General features: G+C 35.1%; 2 protein-coding genes across 2 annotated transcripts; both read left to right on the top strand.

The window, feature by feature from the left end:
• The first annotated feature begins 4,514 nt into the window (after positions 1-4,514).
• Positions 4,515-7,589, top strand: LOC139840717 (uncharacterized). The gene is made up of 2 exons (XM_071830966.1): positions 4,515-4,695; positions 6,937-7,589. The coding sequence occupies exons 1-2, from the start codon at positions 4,515-4,517 to the stop codon at positions 7,587-7,589; spliced, it is 834 nt and encodes a 277-aa protein (XP_071687067.1).
• A 29-nt stretch (positions 7,590-7,618) lies between these two features.
• On the top strand, positions 7,619-8,694 carry LOC139840716 (uncharacterized). The gene is made up of 3 exons (XM_071830965.1): positions 7,619-7,962; positions 8,110-8,495; positions 8,585-8,694. Exons 1-3 carry the CDS (start codon positions 7,619-7,621, stop codon positions 8,692-8,694), a joined length of 840 nt encoding a protein of 279 aa, XP_071687066.1.
• Positions 8,695-21,934: the final 13,240 nt, after the last annotated feature.

Below are 21,934 nucleotides of genomic sequence, written 5' to 3'. Positions count from 1 at the left end.
TACCAGATGATGGGGGAGGTAGATCCGCAGAACGGGGTTCGATGGGAACGAAGTTGTCGTTCCGCTTGTCCTCCCTCTGTTTGGGAGTGAGTTTCTTCTTCTTCTGTTGGGATTGGGAGGCTTCGGCGGCCTTGCGCTTATTGCCGGAGGTGGCAGGTGCATTCTCGCCAGTCTTCTCCTGCTCTAACGGCTGGTTCACATTCTGTTTACGGAAGGCGATGCCCGCAATCTCCTCCGCAGTCAGTACTCTCTTCATCTTCATCTCTGCAAACATGCACGCATGCGTTAGAACACATAAATAGCAAACTGTTAGTACGTGATTATACTATTCCTACCCTTTCCATCCGGTCCGACTATGGCTGGACGCACATCCTCCCATGGCCAGTGTGCGGATATCTTCCCTAGTCGCAACATCACGTTCCCGTATGACCGGTGCACCAGCTGTGCGTTAGCGCACTCCGCTAACAGCTTTGTTTCCTCGTCATCAAGGACTGGGGTTTTGTTCACATCATTTTCCACCTTCTCGCACCATATAAGCGTTTGCGGAAAAGCGGTACCAACTACAGTTTGGTCAATGAAAAAGAAAGTTTCTTTCCAGTTATCCGCATTCGACTTTGGGGTTTTGGTGAAATTTTGTCGGGCGAAGAAGGTGAACCAGGATTTGTGGTGATTGGCTAGGCGGTATAGATGACAGAAAACTTTAACCAACGGTACCCTGTCGATTGCGGCGCACCACATTTCAAACAGAACTATTTTGCCTATGGCGTACGGGTGTAGTTGCCCTAATCCCACTCTGAAGTGATCTAATACGCCTAAGAAGAAGTCAGAGGGAGGAACCCTAAAGTTACCATGCTTGAACGCATGTTCATAGATGGCCACTTTCTTCTCCGGTGGCTCGTGAGCACGCTGATGGGGTAGGGGTGGCACCGGATTGTACTTGGCTAAGGGAGGATACTGTTTCACTAAGTAATCTATGTGCTTCTGCTCTATAACAGACACTATGCTATCTACATACGTCTCGTTAGCTTTAGTCATTTTCTAGGAGTAATCGGATGAATACTAGCCTTTAAATGGTGGCCGGAATGTTCGATTTTTGATCGGAATTCAAATTGGCAGCGTAACGAGGAAGCTTGAAGCAGGAAAGTGGAAATGAGCTGCAAAATGGGGTATTTATAGGGAAGATTGGATGGAGTGGTGTGATCGTGACTGTACACGTGTTACGCAATCGACGGCCAGCACTTTATTTACGCGCGTGGATGCCAGTTGGGTATGATTACATGTATGCGCGTGGTTGGCACGCGCCTGACACACTGCCACTTTATGTCATGTCCGCCGAATGGGCTTCTGCGATTGTGACAGGCATTTAATGGCATCGAGGCGCACGCGGAATATTAAATGCTAGCCGTTTTCTTGTTTTTTCTTTCGCTTAATAGTTTGATATCATACGCCTCGCGCCATATAACATCAAACTGAGGGGGCATAATGATACCACAACCCGCAGGCGCACCGCAAATGTATGCGGACAGTCACTATTGTGCGTATGCGTGTTCTTGTGTGCGGTATGCGGTGTGCGAATGCCTTTGTTCCCGGTACGGCGGTTGCTTAGCTGTCAAGTAAATATCTTTTCCATAATTATATCCGTGATTTGGGGGAGTCAGTTATGGATAAGATTAACGTGATCTGGGACGGTTCTAGAATTAGGGTTTGCCTATAAATACAAACCCTAATCATCATTTACCGGACACAGCACATTACGTAACCATCACATACGATACACATTACGTAAAACAGCATCATTCAGCATCTTTTCAAGGTTAACAGGTTAGTCTTTTGTAAGCTAGTACCTACGACCTTATTTGGGGCCTCTTGATCGACGACCGTTATCGGAGGTGGACTTAATCACTTGGCCACCCCGCCGACATCATCATGTCGGCCAGGGTTATTCACGGTAGCCGGACCGGAGAGCCACGTTCTAAGATCCTTAAACCCCTCTTTACGTATTGAGCAGACATATTAAACCCCACGGTTAAAATATGCATGATCAATGTGAAATTTTAAGATGGTTGATTTGGTAGGTGATATATAAAGTGAAAATATAAGATAAATGAAGGTAGGTGAAAGATGAAACTCTTGTTCTCTATTAGCTCGTGATCTGTATTGTACCATACTTGTTTCATGGGCTAGTGCATGATACACATGGGCTAGTACATGGTACACCTCATGCTTGCCCATACATGTACTGTAATAGTATAGAAACAGTACATGTGTTTAATGGTGTATTGTTTAAAGTGAAATAAGAGAAACTGTACCAACTGATTAATTCATGATTTTGTAGCTGCTTATGGTCAAAAGGTTAAATGAAGATGCCATATGCAAGGTCAATTTCAAAGTCAGATATAATATCTAAATTAATAAGTCATCAAAATTAAATGTTTGTACCAGTAAATTTCATTTCATCTCAAACTATAATATAATATTTCAGTTAAAGAAGGCTTCATTAATAATCATAATTATGCAACAGTTAAATGGAACCTAACTTATCTGTATTTTGTTGGCAAAGCTATAATCAACTAGGTGTGTTTTTGAAATCACATCACATTCAATCATAAGCTCTGTTACAAACGAAATTCATAACTCATCATCTAAAAATCGAATCCAAATATTATCCAATTCGCATAACGCTTACGGAAAATGAAATTAAACCGAATTAACAAACCTAACCTGTTGAAGTTAAACCTAAAGCGAGAGGCGAAAAGGGCGATCAGTTGAGCTAACTAAGCTAGTAAGCTATTAAATTATGCTGGTATATCACAAAATCTTACATAGAGATAAAGATAGAAGTCACAATATAAAGCATAAAACATGCACACCTTATAACTTTGGGAGGTGATCCGTACACCACCTCTTTTTTGCCATACACCACTAAATAATTTTTTTGGACATTTTAATTGTTTTGGTGGTGTATGGCAAAAACAAGGTGGTGTACGGATCAACTCCCTATAACTTTAGTCATGTTATAAATAAAATAGTAAAAAGGATAAGATTAAATTTAAACGAACTAGGTCATAACAAAGTTTGAAATCTTGGAAGTATAAAAAGTCTGATGGTCTAATCATAAGTCAAAATCACTAGTTCTTAGTTATCCTTTCATCTACCCATTCTCAGATCCACAATATCATTATTCATTTGTTCTTCACATTCATCAATTAGGTGTGTTCTATTTGAACAGAGTTATTTTAGGGCAAATTGACCAAAAAGTTAAGATAAAGTAGCATAATCAAATCTAAACACTCTACCAATCCAACCCGTTTTCATATCGCTGATTAATTTAATCATGATTATTAAAAACTCATAATCAATTTTCAAATCGCACACCCAAACACCCCCTTATTATACCAACGTAGTTTCTTTCTTCGTCAAAAGTTTTTAAAAAATGTTAAAATTATACGTTTTATAGCTTTCTACTTTATATAAAGTCAAACCTAGTATTTTTTTTAGTTTATGTAGGTATTCCATATTTATATGTAGCCTTGGTGATTTTAGAAAGAAAATGAGAAGAAGAAAATGTAGGTGGAAAAGAGAAAGTTTCAACAAGTTATAGTAGCAAGTTTATGTCCGTGTTTTCTGCCGGACCACAGTATTGGCCTCCAATCAAGCTACGAACATGAGTAGGTAGGCGACTAGGGGGTTGAGACCTTAAACTCTTGGTTACATGTGCAAGAAGGCACTTTCGGCTGATGTATCATGTCCCAAGATTCACCTTTTAACCTTACTGAAAAAGACTATCCTACCCTTTACTTGCAAAAAATCTTGTGAAGAGATAAAGGCCCGTTGTATTCCTGCCAATTATAACAATGAATTTCTTTTACAACCTAAAATTGCCTCAAAAGACAGTGGTAAAAACAAAGGTTGCAAATGGATCGATGATGTCCCAAATATATCCGACATATTCGATACAATTAGCGAGATCAATCATGTTGTGGGACAAGCATCCTCTCACAAAAACAATAAAGGTGGCAGTCAACAATTCGGGGTAAAGAAACTCTTACAAAGAAGAAATGTATAACTTTGGGATTTTAATGGAAAACATGGCGGAAGATTATACGCCAATTAAAGTGTCAAAACCATGAGGCTCGCCTCATGGAATATCCGCGGCCTAGGTAACAAGTCAAGAGGTCGTATGGCGGTTCGTTAGTCAATCGGTGTCAAATTCAATTCCTTGCAATTCAAGAGTTTAAGGTTAATATAGTAGCCCAAACTGTTTTAAGCGAAAGTTGAAAACACTTTGCTTTCAATGCTATCCAAGTAGAAGCGTGTGGAAGATCGGGTGGTCTTTTATCCATTTGGAGAACGGATGTTTTTTCTCTAGTCATGTCTTGAAAGAGGAAACATTGGATCGTCACGTCTTGAGATATTAAAGAATGGAATATAATTTTCTAAAAGGCAGTGGTACATTCAATGTTACTAATATGCAGTGTGTTCACATGTTTCAGCCCAAAAAGTAACTTAAGCAAATGGAAAGTGAAGAGAAGAAGGCTTCAGTTGATGAAGAAATTAAGAAAGTGAATCAACTTCCTGCTCATAGCACATTTGCTTCTCATCGAATGCGCGTTCTTATCATAATTCTTCAGCTTTTTTTGTTCAGAGGACTACACCACAGGACGAGTCAATTTGTGTCATGGCCTTCAAGCTCACGTATGGAAGTTTAATCCCATCTTGTTATGTCAGTAGGACTTGTTTCAACGTTTCACTTTTGTTCTCTTTGTAATATCTAGCTGAGATAGTTCTAATTTGTTATCTTTGTAATCATCTTTGGTTTCTTCATTGTTTTAATGAAGGGCCTATTAATAATATTTCTTTCATTCGTCGTAAAAAAAAAAAAAAAAAAGGGAGAATTGGTATTGTTAGATTAGTTTGTAAAAAAGGTGTGTTTGACATCATGTTTTTTGCTTTCTGCTACCATACTGAATTATACAAGAAAGGGATTTGTTGATTGTTGGTACAAGCATGTGCAAGTGTAAGCACGTTTTAAGGAGTAGAGTGCGTAGAATGGGACACAACACACACCATACTATTTTACTACTCCTTCCGTCCCATATTAATTATTTTCGGATAAAAAACACAGTTTAAGGAAATTTCATAAAAGTATTGTACCTTCTATTTACTTTCCAGTTTTATCCATATTTTTTCTCTTTTAATCTTATCCACATACATTAGAAGTATAATGGAACTTAAGTTTCTTATTCTTTTCTATTTATTAAAGTGGACAATTAATTTAAGACATACCAAAATAGAAATGCTGAACAATAAATTAGGAACGGATGGAGTACTATTTATTATAACATTATGTGTATAAGTTTGAAAGCTTTAGTGGTTTTTAGGAGAAAATGAGATGAAGGAAAAGGAGATTAACGAAATGTAGTAGGTGAAAAAAATGGGAAATATAACTGAACAAATTATAGTACGGAGTACTAAGTTCATATGTTGAGAGGTGTAATGTGGGTTTTTGGTTACATGGTAAAGGACAATAGGTGTTAAACATCGATTAAAAAAATAACCCAAAAGCAATTTGTTTCCTTGAAAACGTTAGCCTAGTTTTTATCAGCTACTTTTTTACGAAGTACTAGAAAACATAATTACAGTTGTGGTAACTTTTAGTCTTTCAAGATAATGACTAGATCCACAGGCTATCTTTTTTTTACATTTTAAAAGTAAACAGTAAACACAGACTTCTAATTTTCTACAATATTTAATTTTCCTCTCTAACCATCTTCCTTCTCTTCTTTAAATTCCAACCCACCCCTAACTTTCAAATAGCTATTGCTTTCTATTTAAGCAATATTAGACGCCACCACCACCGCCATTAAACTTAATTTTTTTTTCCGAACATGAATAGCTTAATTTCACCGCCATTGAAACTCTGACGCGACAACCCACACACCGTCGAAATCCTAGTTTCGGGTCACCTTTCAGTTTTTGTTCTTGGAATGGAATGGGTCTTAGCTAATTGGAATGGAATGGGTCTTAGCTAATATCGTGGGATATATTTTATATTTTTAAAATTGGAATGGAATGGGTCTTAGCTAATAGCAGTATTATTATGGATTTTATGGAAGACAGTTGAAGATTTAATATTAGAATTTGAATTTGGAATTATTATATTATTATTTATGCATAAAATAAAATTAAAATAATACTGTAATCCTCCGTGTAATAATTAATATGAAAAACGAAAAAGATATTACTTGTTTTATAATTATGATGAAGTAATCATGACTGTTGACTGGTTTTTTCATCTCACTACTTTGGTTTATTTATCTAAACCCTTGTAGAAAAGATGTGCTTGAAATCTGCTTTTGCTTTTGGCTACCACACCCGTACGTAAGAGTTGGTCAAGGGGTTGTTTTTATATTGTCTTTTAATTTTACTGTAATACATTGGGAGAAATTCCTAGCCATTGATTTTATTAAATTACTTGATTTGTAGTTTTTTTTTTAAACGGCTTAGAAATTTTATAAAAACTAGCAAGAAGCTAAGCAATAAACGAAAATCAAAAGCTAAAGCAGACGCCTTTAATGATGAAATATATGATGCTTCAATTCTGTATGATGTTTCCGAAGACCACAGTGACATCGAAACTCGAGAGGTGCCTAAAAAGTCACATTCCAGGAAGCAACCCCAACCAATCAGCAAAACTCCAAAAGTCGGATTGGGCAAATTCGGTAGCGTAATGAATGGCTTGGTCGCCCAAGACAAAGCTAAAACGCAAGTAGTCATTTTAAAATCCGTCTCTTGGAACACCCAAAGATTAGGGTGTAAACTGAGAGTTAATATGGTAAGAGGATTGACCTAGAGGGGCGGGTAGACCTAGAGGGGTTAGAGGAGGTTGTAGGGTAGCCACCCGTGGTAAGATTAGAGTGGGTAGTTGGAATATAGGAACCTTGACTGGTAAGAGGATTGAGCTCGTTGATACCTTTCTTAAGAGTAATGTAGACATAGTGTGTGTTCAAGAGACTAGATGGAAGGGTGAAGAGGCGATAGAGATTCAGGACTATAAGTTGTGGTACTCGGGTTCTAGGATAGCACGGAACGGGGTAGGTATCTTCTTAGGAAAAATACATAAAGATAACGTTGTTGACGTGGGCAGGTTTAGCGATAGGATTATGTCGGTTAGTTTAATTATTAAGGAGGAGACTTTCACGGTCATTAGTGCATACGCACCTCATGCGGGTTTAGGTGATGCGGAAAAGAAGAGTTTATGGGGATTGTTAGATGAGGTGGTGAGGGGGTGCCCAGCCGACCATCGACTGATTATAGGGGGTGATCTGAATAGACATATAGGAGTGGAGGCAGAAGGTTATGAGGGAGCCCATGGAGGCTTTGGGTTTGGTCCTAGAAATGAAGAGGGGCGCTCAATTCTTGAGTTTGCCATTGCCCACGAGTTGGTGGTAGCAAACTCTTTCTTCAAGAAGAGGGATGCTCAGTTAGCCACTTTCCATAGCGGGGGTCGTAGCACCAGATTGACTTTTTGCTTCTTCGTAAAGGGGAACTTAGGACCTGTATGGACTGTAAGGTCCTTCCAGCTTTGACGTGCTCCCCCCAGCACAGATTGCTGGTCATGGACCTAGTCACTAGGGGAAGAGTTGGCAGGAGGGCTAGGGTTGTACAACCTAGAATCCTTTGGAAGAACCTCTATGGAGTAAATGCGGAGACTTTTAGAGCGAATGTTGTTGATAGATTGAGTGTAGAAGGGGATAACGTTGCCCCTAATGACGCAAACCAGATATGGAATCGCATGGCGTCCAACACCAGAGATGTGGCAAAAGAGACCTTAGGAATGGCTATAGGGACATCGAGAGCCCATAAGAGTAGAAGAGAGTCGTGGTGGCTTAGTGACGATGTCCAAACGAAAGTAGCATTAAAGCAGGCGAGGTTTAGGGAGCTCATTACTCTTGGAGAAGGGTCACCTGAAGAGAGAACTAGGGTAGAAGAAAGATATAAAGAAGCTAAAAGAGAAGCAAAGAAGGCAGTAGCAATTGCAAAAGACAAAGCATACGAAGATTTATATAGGAAACTAGACTCTAAAGAGGGTGCTAATGACATATATAGGATAGCCAAAGCTAGGGAGCAAAGAAGCAGGGACTTAGGTAACATCAAATATATCAAGGATGTAGCGGGTCAAAGTATAGTAAGAGAAGATCTTATTAGGAAAAGACGGGAAGAATATTTTGCATCCCTTTTCTGTAGGGGAAGACCAGAGCGGAACGGTGAACCTCACGAGGTTCGGGAGTTTCAAAACAACTGTTTCTACACGAGGATTAACCAGGAGGAAGTTAGATTGGCCCTACGAAAGATGGGGAGAAACAAAGCAGTAGGACCAGACCAAATTCCGATTGAGGCGTGGAAGTGCCTAGGAGGCGATGGGGTTAGATGGTTAACAAACCTTTTCAACACGACGTTTAGAAGCGCAAATATGCCTATGGAATGGAGACTCGGTAAGGTTATTCCCATTTACAAGAACAAGGGAGATGCGCAAATATGTAGTAACTATAGAGGCATAAAGTTACTTAGTCATACTATGAAGCTTTGGGAAAGAGTGATGGAGATGAGGCTCCGACGCGAGACAAAGGTTTCAGAGAACCAATTCGGTTTCATGCCAGGTCGCTCGTCGACGGAAGCGATTCACATAGTTAGAAGCCTTATGGAGAAGTATAGAGAAAAACAAAAGAACCTACACATGGCGTTCTTAGATTTGGAAAAAGCTTATGATTATGTCCCACGTGAGCTGATTTGGAAGACTCTTAATGTTAGGGGTGTCCCAAGTAGATATATAAGATCTATTAGAGATATGTATGAGGGAGCGAAGACTCGTGTACGTATGACGGTAGGAAACACAGAGTTTTTCCCTGTAGAGGTAGGTTTACATCAAGGATCTGCCCTTAGCCCTTATCTTTTCGCTTTGATCCTAGACGAGTTGACTCATAGGATACAAGAAAACATCCCATGGTGCCTGATTTTCGCCGAAGATATTGTATTAGTTTCGGATTCCCAGGATGAGCTTAACAGAAGGCTTGAGCAATGGAGGATCGCCTTAGAATCAAATGGCCTACGGATTAGCAGACTTAAATCTGAGTACCTTAGATGCGATTTCAAGACGAGTGAAGAGGAACATGATGATATAGTGGATATCCGAATTGGGGATCAGATTTTACCCCCGCAAGGGTCCTTTAGATATTTAGGCTCGATGTTTCACAATTCGGGAAGAATAGATGAGGACGTGACGCATCGTATGCGAGTAGGATGGTTGAAGTGGAGGGCTGCGAAAGGGGTTTTGTGCGACAAGAAGGTCCCCCTTAAGCTGAAAGCGAAATTCTTCAAGGTGACAATCACACCAGCCATGTTGTACGGATCGGAGTGTTGGCCAATGACGAAGGCCCAAGAGAGAAGAATGGAGGTGGCAGAAATGAGAATGCTTAGATGGACGTGTGGTAAGACCATGCTAGATATGATACCAAATGGAGTTTTTAGGGAGAAATTAGAAGTTGGGAACATCATCAACAAACTTAGGGAAGGACGATTTAGATGATTTGGGCATGTTAGGAGGTGCCCACTTTTAGCCCCGGTTAGGAGAGTTGAGACCCTCACCGTTGGCGGCGTAAGGAGAAGGGGTAGACCTAGACGTAGGATGGTGAAAGGACCCGTCCTAATCCATCTGGACGAATACATTACATTTGGTTACATCGCGAGGTACTTGACCTCCATATGATACATTTTTCAAACATTGCATTCGTTTTTAAAAGACAAACTTTCATTTCATCGAAAGTTGACGGCATGCATACCATTTCATAATATATCCAGCTATAATTGACTTAGTAATAATCTTGATGAACCCGACGACTCGAATGCAACGTCTTTTGAAATATTTCATGAATGACTCCAAGTAATATCTCTAATATGAGCAAATGCACTGCGGAAGATTTCTTTCATACCTGAGAATAAACATGCTTTAAAGTGTCAACCAAAAGGTTGGCGAGTTCATTAGTTTAACATAAATAATCATTTTCATCATTTTAATAAACCACAAGAATTTCATTTCCAGTTCTCATAAATATACGTCCCATGCATAGAGACAAAAATCATTCATATGGATTGAACACCTGGTAACCGACATTAACATAATGCATATAGAATATCCCCATCAATCCGGGACACCCATCGGACATGATAAAATCGAAGTACTAAAGCATTCCAAATTCCAGAATGGGGTTTGTTAGGCCCATAGATCTATCTTTAGGATTCGCGTCAATTAGTAGATCGGTTTACTAATTCTTAGGCTACCAAGCAAAAGGGGCATATTCGGATTCGATCATTCAACCATAGAAAGTAGTTTCAATTACTTGTGTCTATTTCGTCAAACATTTATAAAAGCGCATGTATTATCAGTCCCAAAAATATATATTGCAAAAGCATTTAAAAAGGGAGTAATGAAACTCACCTAATGTATTTTGTAGTAAAAATACATATGACGACATTTAATAAGCGTAGGGTTGACCTCGGATTCACGAACCTATATCATTTGTATATCTATTAAAACATATAATAGAAATCACATAATTTCATTTATTAATATATATTATTTATATATTTTTAGTTATATAGAAATTATATTAAATTTCATTTAAAAACATATACTTATATTATATCTTAGATTATATGTTATATATATATATATATATATATATATATATATATATATATATATATATATATATATATATATATATATATATATATATTTATATATATATATATTTATGTATATATTTAAAATGATTAATATCTATACTTTTAGTTCTTTTAATATATATCAAAAATCCATAGTTTGTTATATATATTTATATAATTAATGTTAGTATTTTTGATATATCGTTATATGAAATATTAATATAGTTATAGTATATGCAATAAATATATTTTATGTACAAATTATTTATCTGTTAAAAGTGATAGTTTTGAATTAATTTACTAATAATAATAATAATAACTTTATTAATAATGATAATACTAATAAAAATGATCTTGTTAAAAATGATACTATTGATTAGTAAAAATGATAGTGATGATGATAATAATAGTAATAAAGATATTAGAAACTACCTTTAAAGTAATAATCTCCAAAAATGTCATCGTCCGGGCTCGAACCCGCGACCTCTCACTTAAACCAAACACACCTAACCATTTCTCTATTTGCCACTTTCTGTTTCAATTTGTCCTGTAAATACTTTAACCCATTTCTTAATCATCATTTCCATATCTCATAGATCATTATTCTATCAACTCATCATCATCGATAACTTAATCGTCACTCACCATCTTCATCGTATGTTACCATGCATCATCACCATACTCATATCCATAGTCATCATAATCAAAATCATCTAATCTCATCATCAACTTCCATCATTCTTCATCATCATAACCGTCATCATAAAGATCATTTTTGCTCGATCATTTATGTAATTGTGATCATCATTTATCTCGCTATTTACATCATCACTCTTATATTATCCTCACCCATCACTCGATAACATCATCTACCTCATATTTATCATCTTTCATCATCGTTTTACCTATTATGCTCACAGTATCAACACCAAAATCTATCCATCATTATTACGCCACATCAATATCATCCAAAATCATCTCGTCATCATCAATATCTATATCATATGAATATTTATATTACTGTGACCTTGAAGATATATTCACACACTTACCAGGATCTTTAATATGATTTCATCATTTGATTTACTAACTACTCTACCCATATTAAAACAAAATGTACCCTTCAATCTATCAAGTACTATGGCCCACAAGGAGAAAACCGGAGCCCAACAATAGGAAAGGTGTCTACGTACTGCAAAATCAAAAACTTTACAGCATGAGGGATATAGCATGCGACAAATGAGTGGGGTTTCTCTATAGCTAATGTCGTCCACCCATGGAGAAATGGCAACATAATTAATGGAATCAAGTTATAAATTAAAAAGCCAATTGAGTTTACTTTAATACTTATAGTTGTACCCACTATGAAAGGAATTGATAAGTGGGGTAATCCCACTAGATAGATATCGGCCAAATGCACAAGAAAATATATAAAAGTAGCCATGTTACCTTGTGCAAAAAGAACCTTCGGTGTTTGGTTAATTAAACAGAAACAAATATATATAGCAGCGAGTTATGGTGGTGATTTTCATTCGAATTAGAAGAGGTTCGAGCAGCAGTTTACATAGATGTTGAAGGTGAGAGAGAGAGGAAGAGAGAGAGGGAACGTGATGAAACAAACCCATAAGAATGTAGGAACAAGAGGTGTTCATTGGATTGTGGGTTTCAGTGGTGACTAGTGTTGTGATCGACTAAATGAATTGATGAAGGTGAATTTGTTTGTGGTTTGATGGTGATCGATGGTGGTGTTATTTGAAGAGACTAACCTGCGAATATATACAATTATGAACTAGATTGGATGGCGGGTTTAATGGTGATTTGTTTGTAGTTAATCCGGTTATGGTGGTTTATAATAGTGTTCGGGTGGTGGTGATTTGGGACGCTTGTACAGCTGCAAAAACAGAAGATTATATAGCAGCAACACAGCCGTACTTAGTGTGATTTTAAGTGACAATTTAGGTAATGGTTACAGATTGTAAGGTGGAGGTGTTTGTGGAGCTCGATGGTGGTTCTAGTTGGTAGGAGGTTTGGGTAGTTAGTTTAACAAACAATATTATTGCAACGAATAGTAAACGGTTTCTCATGTTTTTCAAGTGAGTGATTACAGTGGTAGTGAGTTGATAAAGTGATGGTTCAAGATGATGACCTCTGGTGGTTGTGTGACGATCGCTCCAAATCCATATGGACGAACACGTCATTCATTGATTTCATTGCGAGGTATTTGACCTCTATATGATACGTTTTGTAAACATTGCATTCTTTTGAAAAGGCACACCATAAATGAATATTTAAATCAAAGGTTTTCGACATCTGATGATTTCTACATATAGACAATCACCGTATATAATAGTTTACAATAGTACTTCCGTTGAAAATGCAGTCAAAATAAGGTACATGATGATGAATTGGTGAATGCAACGTTTTCTTGAAAAATATGTCATATAAGACTCCATGCACATAGCTTGTCTATCATATAAGCAAACAGCGGAAGACTTCTAGGGAACCTGAAAATAAACATGCTAACAAGTGTCAACACAAAGGTTGGTGAGTTCATAGTTTGTATGTTTCGCATAATCTGTATATAAAGATGGATCACAAGATTTCAGTTGTTTCATCCAGAAACGTTTATCAAAATATTCTACAAAATTTAGCACCCTGGTAACTAAACTTTAACGTTATAATAAATACCCTTGTTTTAACATACATGCAACCAACATGTATAATACACGCAATCCTACGTGTATTAAACTCAAATAGCATACGTCTATTTTATAGTTCAAGCTAGGGTTTCTATACCTGGAACAGACGGGGATGTCAAGCCCTATGGATCCATATACTACTACTCGCGCCCACCAGTTCTTATAACTGGCAGTTACTAGTTACCAAAGCTAAGGGATTTTCGGTTCAAACTCAGTGTAGAATTTAGTATGTACTTGTATCCATTGCGTTTAAAATAAAGTGCATGTATTCTCAGCCCAAAAATATATTGCAAAAGCAATTAAAAAGGGATCAATGAAACTCACCTTAGCAGCACATAAAGTTGTTCATCGTAATGTGACCGAAACTCGGTATATCAAATAATTGTAGATCTCAACCTAGAGAACATATGTTGGTCAATAAATGTCTATCAAGCTAGGTCAGGTCATAGTGTATCACAATCCTAATGCTCAAAATTGACATACAAAAGTTATTCAAAGTTGTTTCAAAAAGTCAATTTTGACAATAGTTCAACAAACGAGACGTACCTTATATAAGGATTCATTTACTCGGTTGGTAATATTCAAAAATCCATTTTATCAATCTCGTAAACAAGTTGTTTAAGTATTAATTGCAGATTCAAAAACCAATTCCAATTAATGTCCATTATAATTCAGTTGACCATATCTTTTGATTCGTTCCTCGAAACTATTCGATATCTAAATGAAAAGTTATTGATTTTTCGCCAGCTTTCCGAAAACATGTATATCATATATCTTTTACCCGTAATATATGTATTTAATTCGTGATTTATTATAAACTGTTTAACGACAAAATTTAGCATACAAGCATGTATAAATATATACACTCGAGCACTAGTATGTATAAACTATTAATTTATAAAATATAAAATATAAATGCTTACGTATTAATATTGAGATTCAATATTGTAGAAAAGTATGTAGACGTAACGGAGATGATAAACACTAAGTTTGATTCACAATTATACCCCCGAACATTACCCATAACCTCCTTGGCAATAACCCATAATTTCCTTAGCTTTAATTCACTCGAAAATCATTTTTGAAATCGTTTGAACATGACCTCGTCGTAGTATTTTATGTATAATACTAATAAAAATAATATTAATACTACTGATAATAATAAGATTAATATTAATATTAATCTTTAATAATAATTATTATTATAATAATAATAATAATAATAATAATAATATAAATAATATAAATATTACGGAGTATATATCTATATCTGTGTAAGTGTGTGTGATGTTCAAGCAAATCAATTGAATTTATAGTACCTTTTCTGAAAAAGCACCCCATGCGATCGCATGGGATTTGTGCTTCAAGGCCATGCGATCGTATGGCCCTCTGATCCAGCTCACAAACTTTTAACTTTTTGTTTGTCGACATAATTTTATATAATATATATAATATATTTAATTTATATAATTAATTATATATTATATTAAATTCACATGCATAGTTGACTTGTAATTTTTGTTCCGATAAGTCGTACGTCATCACTCGACCGGTTCCAGTTTTTCAAATGTCCTTTCGTACGCTGAGAAAACTTGTATTTTACATTTCGTGTCACGTACCTTTGTCAAAATATAGCCTTAAATTATCCCTAAACTATACCACTCAAAGTATATCTTAAACTTTCTAGTATTTTGATCATTTACTTCTATAAATCATCGTCTCACTATTTGTTAATATATATATAATAACAATTCGTTTTTATGACCAAGTTAATATTATATTTTATCGTATTGTTAAATATATATTTTCGATATTAATAAACACGTTTTAAAATACATATCGCAAGTTATTCATATATCTAATTCCAACAGTTGATATTCCTTATTATTGTATGTGTCCAAATTACGTTATTTAAACAAACACTTTACCATTTATTCCAAATACCGTTAAGAATGAATGATTTCCCAAATCAACGTGGACCTTACAACAGAGACCCGTAATAATATCATAATCCTTAAGGGACTCAATAATTATCTTTTAATTCAATCGTTTGGCATAATCTTTTAACTTTGTATCTAAATATATAAATCAGATAATCAAACCAATAAGTTTAATGCACAGTATCATATACTCAACACTTTGTTACGTTTTCAAGTTATGGTATATATATGTACCTATTTACCTATAATTGTTCGCGAATCGTTGAGAACAATCGAAAGGTAATTGAATAGTTCAAAAATTTTGAGATTCAACTTTACAGACTTTGCTTATCGTGTCGGAAACGTTAAAGATTATGTTTAAATTTGGTCAAAAATTTCCGGGTCATCACAGTACCTACCCGTTAAAGAAATTTCGTCCCAAAATTTGAGTGAGGTCGTCATGGCTGACAATAAAAATGTTTTCATGACGAATATGAGTTGGTAAATACAATTTTATCATCATTGAATAATACGGATAAAACAATCCGATTACTCGAAGCGTATGAGAGAAGTTATCGTAATAGAGTGAAATAGAGAATAGAGATTCGTCTTATCTCTTGATGTAGTAACGATTGATTTCCGGAATGTAAGGAATAGAAAATCTTCGTAATTTAAATAAGATTTGATTCTTCAGAATTTAAGGAAATTAGGATTTCCTTTGATTAAATGCTTAATCTGCCTCGATTGCTATGTCTGATATTTTGCTATAAATTAACCTCTTCCATTTCATTTATTTTCACCACTCCTATAATCTTCTTTCTTATTTCATACTTACAAAAGATTTGTGAAAATGCTTCATCCAGTTCTGATTCTTGATATTTTCTTGGCTATCATATCATTCATTCTTCTTTTTCATCTGCCACCAGAGGATGTTATTTTCTTCTACTATTACCTTGGGGTTATATTGTTTTTCATTCTCCCATGTCTTTATATTGCTATACGCATTGATATACACGGTTTGTAATTTCGGGGTTGTTTTCGGGCTTTATATTTTCCATTATATTTCGGAGCTTCATGCTTTCGTTTTCTCTTCCCGACTTTAAGTCAAGCGAATAATGGTCCAAAATTCGTAGGTATGGATTTTGAAATGAACATAATTAATGTTCTAAGAAAGAAATAGTAATGGCACAATCTGACTTGTCAAATTACCAGAATACCTCGAAAAAGACCGAATCATCAAGAAAAATATTTTCTTGATATGTTTAAAGATTAAATAGAATGAAAGAGTTATGTAACATGGTTCATGATGAGGGTATGATCTGTGAACCTTTATCACGTTCCATTAGAAACTCAACATGACTTACTGTAATATAATCACGTTGATCAAGTGTCATTATATTATACTAACTCATGCTTCAATTCCCAACACTACTTCAAAAACATCCATTTTTCGAAATTTTCAGAAATTAGAAACTAAAATAGTTTCTTTTATGATGTAACACAGATAGCGTGAAGAGATAAATGATTTCAGATAAGAATAGTTATGAAAATATCTTCAGAAATATGGAGGATATTTATAATGGAAGATACGATGATATCTTAGAATTTCTAATATCAGAGGATGATGCGGAAAATCTGTCTGTGAAGATTTAGAATAAGAAGTAAGATTCTTACTAATGGTTTCAGAAGACACTGAATCATTTGGATTCTTTGAAGGTAGATTTCGTCCTTGTGATTTGTCTACAGCTTCCTTCATACTTTGCTCAACCCGTTTTCCAGTTTCAAACCTTCTCTTTTTCTGTGCTTTTCCAACACACTACTCTTTATCATCAAACTTTCGACTGTTAAAGTTGTTTATAGTTTTTGCTGCTTCATCAGCATTTTTCCAAAATTCGTAGAGCTAGTTTCGTAGTTTGGGGTGTTTTTCAGAAACTTCACATTTGAAGTATGTAAGTCTAGAAGATAGATGTTATATATATATAACTGTTGTTATAGAAAATGCTGCGAGATTCAAAATACTGATTGCTAATTCCCGGTGATTGGTATGGAAATTATTGTTACAAGATGTGGATGAGTACATGATAGAGTTTCAATGAGTATAAGAATTTTTCGAAAGGTCAAGGATTAATAAAGTTGTTTGGTAAATTTACTGTTAATGTGGCGGAACATGAAAGGTTCCCCAGTAACAAAACGTATATATCAAGGTTACAATAAGGCTTGATCTGAAAAGTTGAAGTTGACTGGTTGGAAGTGTGATAAAACTGGATACTTTGAAAAGAAATTGCAAGATTATTTTCGGTAATAACAATGCTAAAGGATCTTTCACCATTTTGAAGTCAAAGTATAGCTTTGAAAGATGTAGAGATCTAAGAATGATGTCACTTGTTAAATCTTGACTTGGATTCTGCTCTGTCAATATCAGAATATGTAATTGAATTTGTATGAAAACGATTGTATATCGCTGTGAGCATAGTTAATAATTTTTGAATCAAAATTGAAGAATGTACAGTGTAACATATTAATTGCGAACTTATATATTTCCCGGGTATTACCTACCCGTTAAAGATTTCACAATTAATACTTTGTATAAAAGAATTTTTATTATCGTCTTTATGAAAATATATGTATGTATATTTTCTTCAGATGTAACACAGATTTAATGAGTTAATATCATATTAAGCTCATTTAATTTTCGGCTTGACTTAGAAATGTTTAATCTCTAAAACATTAAAGATTACATAATCTTTGCGGAGTATTTCACTAATGTAATCGATACTTCATTATTTATTCTTATTGATATTCCTCGGTGAAGGATGTTGGTGCTCGTGGAATTTTTGTGAAGCTTACAAGGCACATATGATGTTTTCTGAAAAGTTTCGAGTATATTGAAATTGAAAATGTAAAATCAATTATGTAATTGATTAATACACTTGGTTTATTATGAAATGGAATTCATGGAGTTGAAACGGAGATTGTAGTTAACAATGGTTAAGTTGTTAAGGAAGGATGTACATCATTGCATATTAGTAATATGAACTAACCGAGTAGTACATACCAGTTAAGATTCACACGTAATAGCTTAGTACGAAAATATTTATTTATATTTCAAAATTCATATATATTAAATATACATAAAATTTCTTCAGGGGAAATGAGTTAATACTTCATCGGTTATTGTTGCTGGTATTTCTTGGTAACTACGGTGCATATGATGTTGATGCTCGTGGAACAGATTGTGAAGTTGAGGTTTGAGATGCGGATGTTGTTGGTGGTGGTAATGGTACTGTTGGTGTTGTTGTCAGTGGTACTGTTGATGCCGGTGATGCTGCTGGTGTTTGTAACCTTTGTACCATATTCTCCAAAGCCACTACCCGAGCACGAAGTTCGTTGACTTCTTCTACTACACCGGGATGATTGGCGGTTCGGACGAGCGGATGAATAAGATCCAGAATTTGAGATAGTATATTATCGTGACGAGATACTCTGGAAATGAGAGAGAAAATGGTGTCTCGAACAGGTTCTCCGGTAAGTGCTTCAGGTTTTTCACCAAGAGGGCAATGTGGTGGATGAAAGGGATCGCCTTCTTCTTGTCTCCAATAATTAAGTAGGCTACGAACCCATCCCTAATTCATCCAGAATAGATGATGGCTAATTGATTGATCCATTCCGGTTACACTGTCTTCGGGATTCAGGTGAATATCCATATCGGAATAGCTGTCAGAGTTTGAACTAGATACGGGATCCATCTTGTATAATTAGGGAGATGATTTTTGATATGAATTAGATTATAGAATTTAGTTTGGTATTCTTCAATACATAATTTACTTATGTATATATAATACCAAATTCCATAAATCACGGAGAAATTTTCGGAAGATATCAGGAAAAGTTTACAGCAACAGATACGCTAAGATATGAATTTTTGTCTATACACTATTTATGCAATAAATGCAGGAAAACGTGTCTAGACTTAAGAATGATAAGCATGTAATTTCTGACAAGAAATGATAAGTAAAATTTTTAACTTGCAGACACGGTCGAAGTCCAGACTTACTGATGTTTCGCGAGGTGTATATAAAATAGTTATTATTTTTAGCAGAAAATACTATTAAATACGATACAATTTTACACAAGATATTTATTTATTTATAGAATGGATATACTTAAACCTTGCTACAACACTTATAGGCAGTGTACCTAATCGTACAGTAGTGTAGTTTTTAGTAAGTCCGGTTCGTTCCACAGGGAAATCTTTAAACAAAGCTCAACGCTATATTAGTTAACTTTTATAAAAATACAAATATATATATAGGTAATATTATTATTATAAAGGGGGGTTTTTACCGTTTAATGACCGGTTTGTCGATTTTAAAACTTTAGTCGCAGTTAAAACCTAATGTAAAATATAAAATAAATACAAGACTTTAAATTAAAGCGTAAAGTAAATAACGATAATGAAATTGCGAATAATAAAAATGCGATAAAATTAAATTGCGATAATTAAAAAGTACGATAATTAAAAGTGCGATAAAATGAAATAAATAAAAGTGCGATAATTAGAAGTGCAATTAAATATAAAATAAAGGAAATTAAATATGAAATAAAAGAATTATGCTTATTTAAACTTCCGTAATCATGATGTTTGACGTGTTGATTTTAGTTTTATGCCCATGGGTTAATTGTCCTTTGTCCTGGATTATTCAATATGTCCGTCTGGTTTTTGTCCATAACAGTCCATCAGTCATAAATATAAATTGCAAGTGTCCTTGTCAAATTATTATTATACCCGAAGATAAATATTCCAACTAATTGGGGATTCGAATTGTAACAAGGTTTTAATACTTTGTTTAATGAATACACCAGGTTATCGACTGCGTGTAAACCAAGGTTTTACTACTTTGTTAACAATTACATCAATTACCCTTGAATGTAATTTCACCCCTGTTTTAATTATTCTAGTGGCTATTAATCCATTCCCGTGTCCGGTTAAATGAACGATTATTCGTACATATAAATACCCCGCCCATCGTGTCCGATCGAGTGTATATGGTAATTTATAGGGACGCCCAATTGTAAATCTTTATATTAACATTAACAAACTTTCATTTAGTTAAACAAATATAAAGCCCATTAATAGCCCATAGCCTAGTTTCCACAAGTGTCGTTCTTTTGTCCAAACCCCAATTATGGTACAAAGCCCAATTACCCAATTTTAGTAATTAGCCCAACATCATGATTACTTCGTTTTAAATAAGCATAATAATAACTTAGCTACGAGACATTAATATAAAAAGGTTGAACATAACTTACAATGATTAAAAATAGCGTAGCGTTACACGGACAGAATTTCGACTTACACCCTTACAACATTCGCTAACATACCCTTATTATTAGAATTATAATTAAAATTAAAATATAAATTATAAATATAAATATATATTACTTCGTATGAAGAGAAGAAAAAAATGATGATGATTTTGATCAGAATTCGGGTTGATTTATAGCCAGGAATGATTTTTGGGGCTCCGCGACTCGCGGCAAAAACCCCTTTAAACTCCGCGAGTCGCGGAGAGGTATTTTCATTTTACACCCTTGGAGTTTCATGCTGCCGACGGTTTTAAATATATATATATAATATATATATAATTAATATAATTAATTATATATTATATTATATTTATATATATAGTTAACTTGTAATTTTTAGTCCGTTGCGTCGAGCGTTAAGAGTTGACTCTAGTCCCGGTTCCGGATTTTCGAACGTCCTCGCGTACAATTTAATATCTTGTACTTTGCGTTTTGAATCTTGTACTCTTGTGATTTCGAGACGTTTCTTATCAATAATTGGAACCTTTTTTATTGTCTTTTGTTCTTTTGAGCTTTTTGGTCGTTTGCGTCTTCAATTCGTCGAATCTGTCTTTTGTCTTCACCTTTTATTATTTAAACGAATATCACTTGTAAATAGAACAATTGCAACTAAAAGCTTGTCTTTCTTGAGGAATAATGCTATGAAATATATGTTCGTTTTTAGCATTATCAAATATTCTCACACTTGAGCGTTGCTTGTCCTCAAGCAATATTGTCTTGAAATACTAGAATCACTTCTTTATTCTTCACACTTTGTACATCAGTGATTTCTATACGGCGGTATAAACAATGGTAGTAACGATATGGTTTACAGTCCCACATGACTATAAAAATTTAGATCCATTAAGGAAATTGGATCTTTATGAAAACATTTGATCTTTTGAAAATTAAATCTAGTTTTTACCCTAGATAAATTTTCCGGAATAACCCTTTACCGGTGTTTGCAAAATATTTTTGTGGGTTTGGTGGGTTTTCAGATTTGAAAATTTTAGCTCAAAACTTGCGGTTTTGTGTTACCCACTTGCTAACCTTGTATTTGGAAAGCAACACGTCCAGTTTACTTGTTCCGTATATTACCTTTCGGCAAACTACCGTCCGGTTGTAAAGGAAAGCGTTGAACAAGCAACTGTTTAAGGCAATGTCCCGTGACATGCTTTTGATTATGGTCTATAACGTGTCGGACGCAATTACTATCCTTGGTAGGAGCAATAGTAAAGCTCATCC

The sequence above is a fragment of the Rutidosis leptorrhynchoides genome, chromosome 4 (genome assembly GCF_046630445.1).
Source record: "Rutidosis leptorrhynchoides isolate AG116_Rl617_1_P2 chromosome 4, CSIRO_AGI_Rlap_v1, whole genome shotgun sequence".
Classification (NCBI taxonomy): Eukaryota; Viridiplantae; Streptophyta; class Magnoliopsida; order Asterales; family Asteraceae; genus Rutidosis; species Rutidosis leptorrhynchoides.
The sequence above is the reverse complement of the archived record's forward strand: the minus strand, read 5'-3'. Positions and strand labels throughout refer to the sequence as shown.

Bases quoted from the DNA above. Each gene is read 5' to 3' on its own strand.
- LOC139840717 (XM_071830966.1), top strand. From the start codon at position 4,515: ATGGAAAGTGAAGAGAAGAAGGCTTCAGTTGATGAAGAAATTAAGAAA. The intron at 4,696-6,936 runs GTATGGAAGTTT...GTTGGAATATAG, and splicing joins GTCATGGCCTTCAAGCTCAC to GAACCTTGACTGGTAAGAGG.
- LOC139840716 (XM_071830965.1), top strand. From the start codon at position 7,619: ATGGACCTAGTCACTAGGGGAAGAGTTGGCAGGAGGGCTAGGGTTGTA. The intron at 7,963-8,109 runs GTCACCTGAAGA...TGACATATATAG, and splicing joins CTCATTACTCTTGGAGAAGG to GATAGCCAAAGCTAGGGAGC. The intron at 8,496-8,584 runs GTAAGGTTATTC...CATACTATGAAG, and splicing joins GCCTATGGAATGGAGACTCG to CTTTGGGAAAGAGTGATGGA.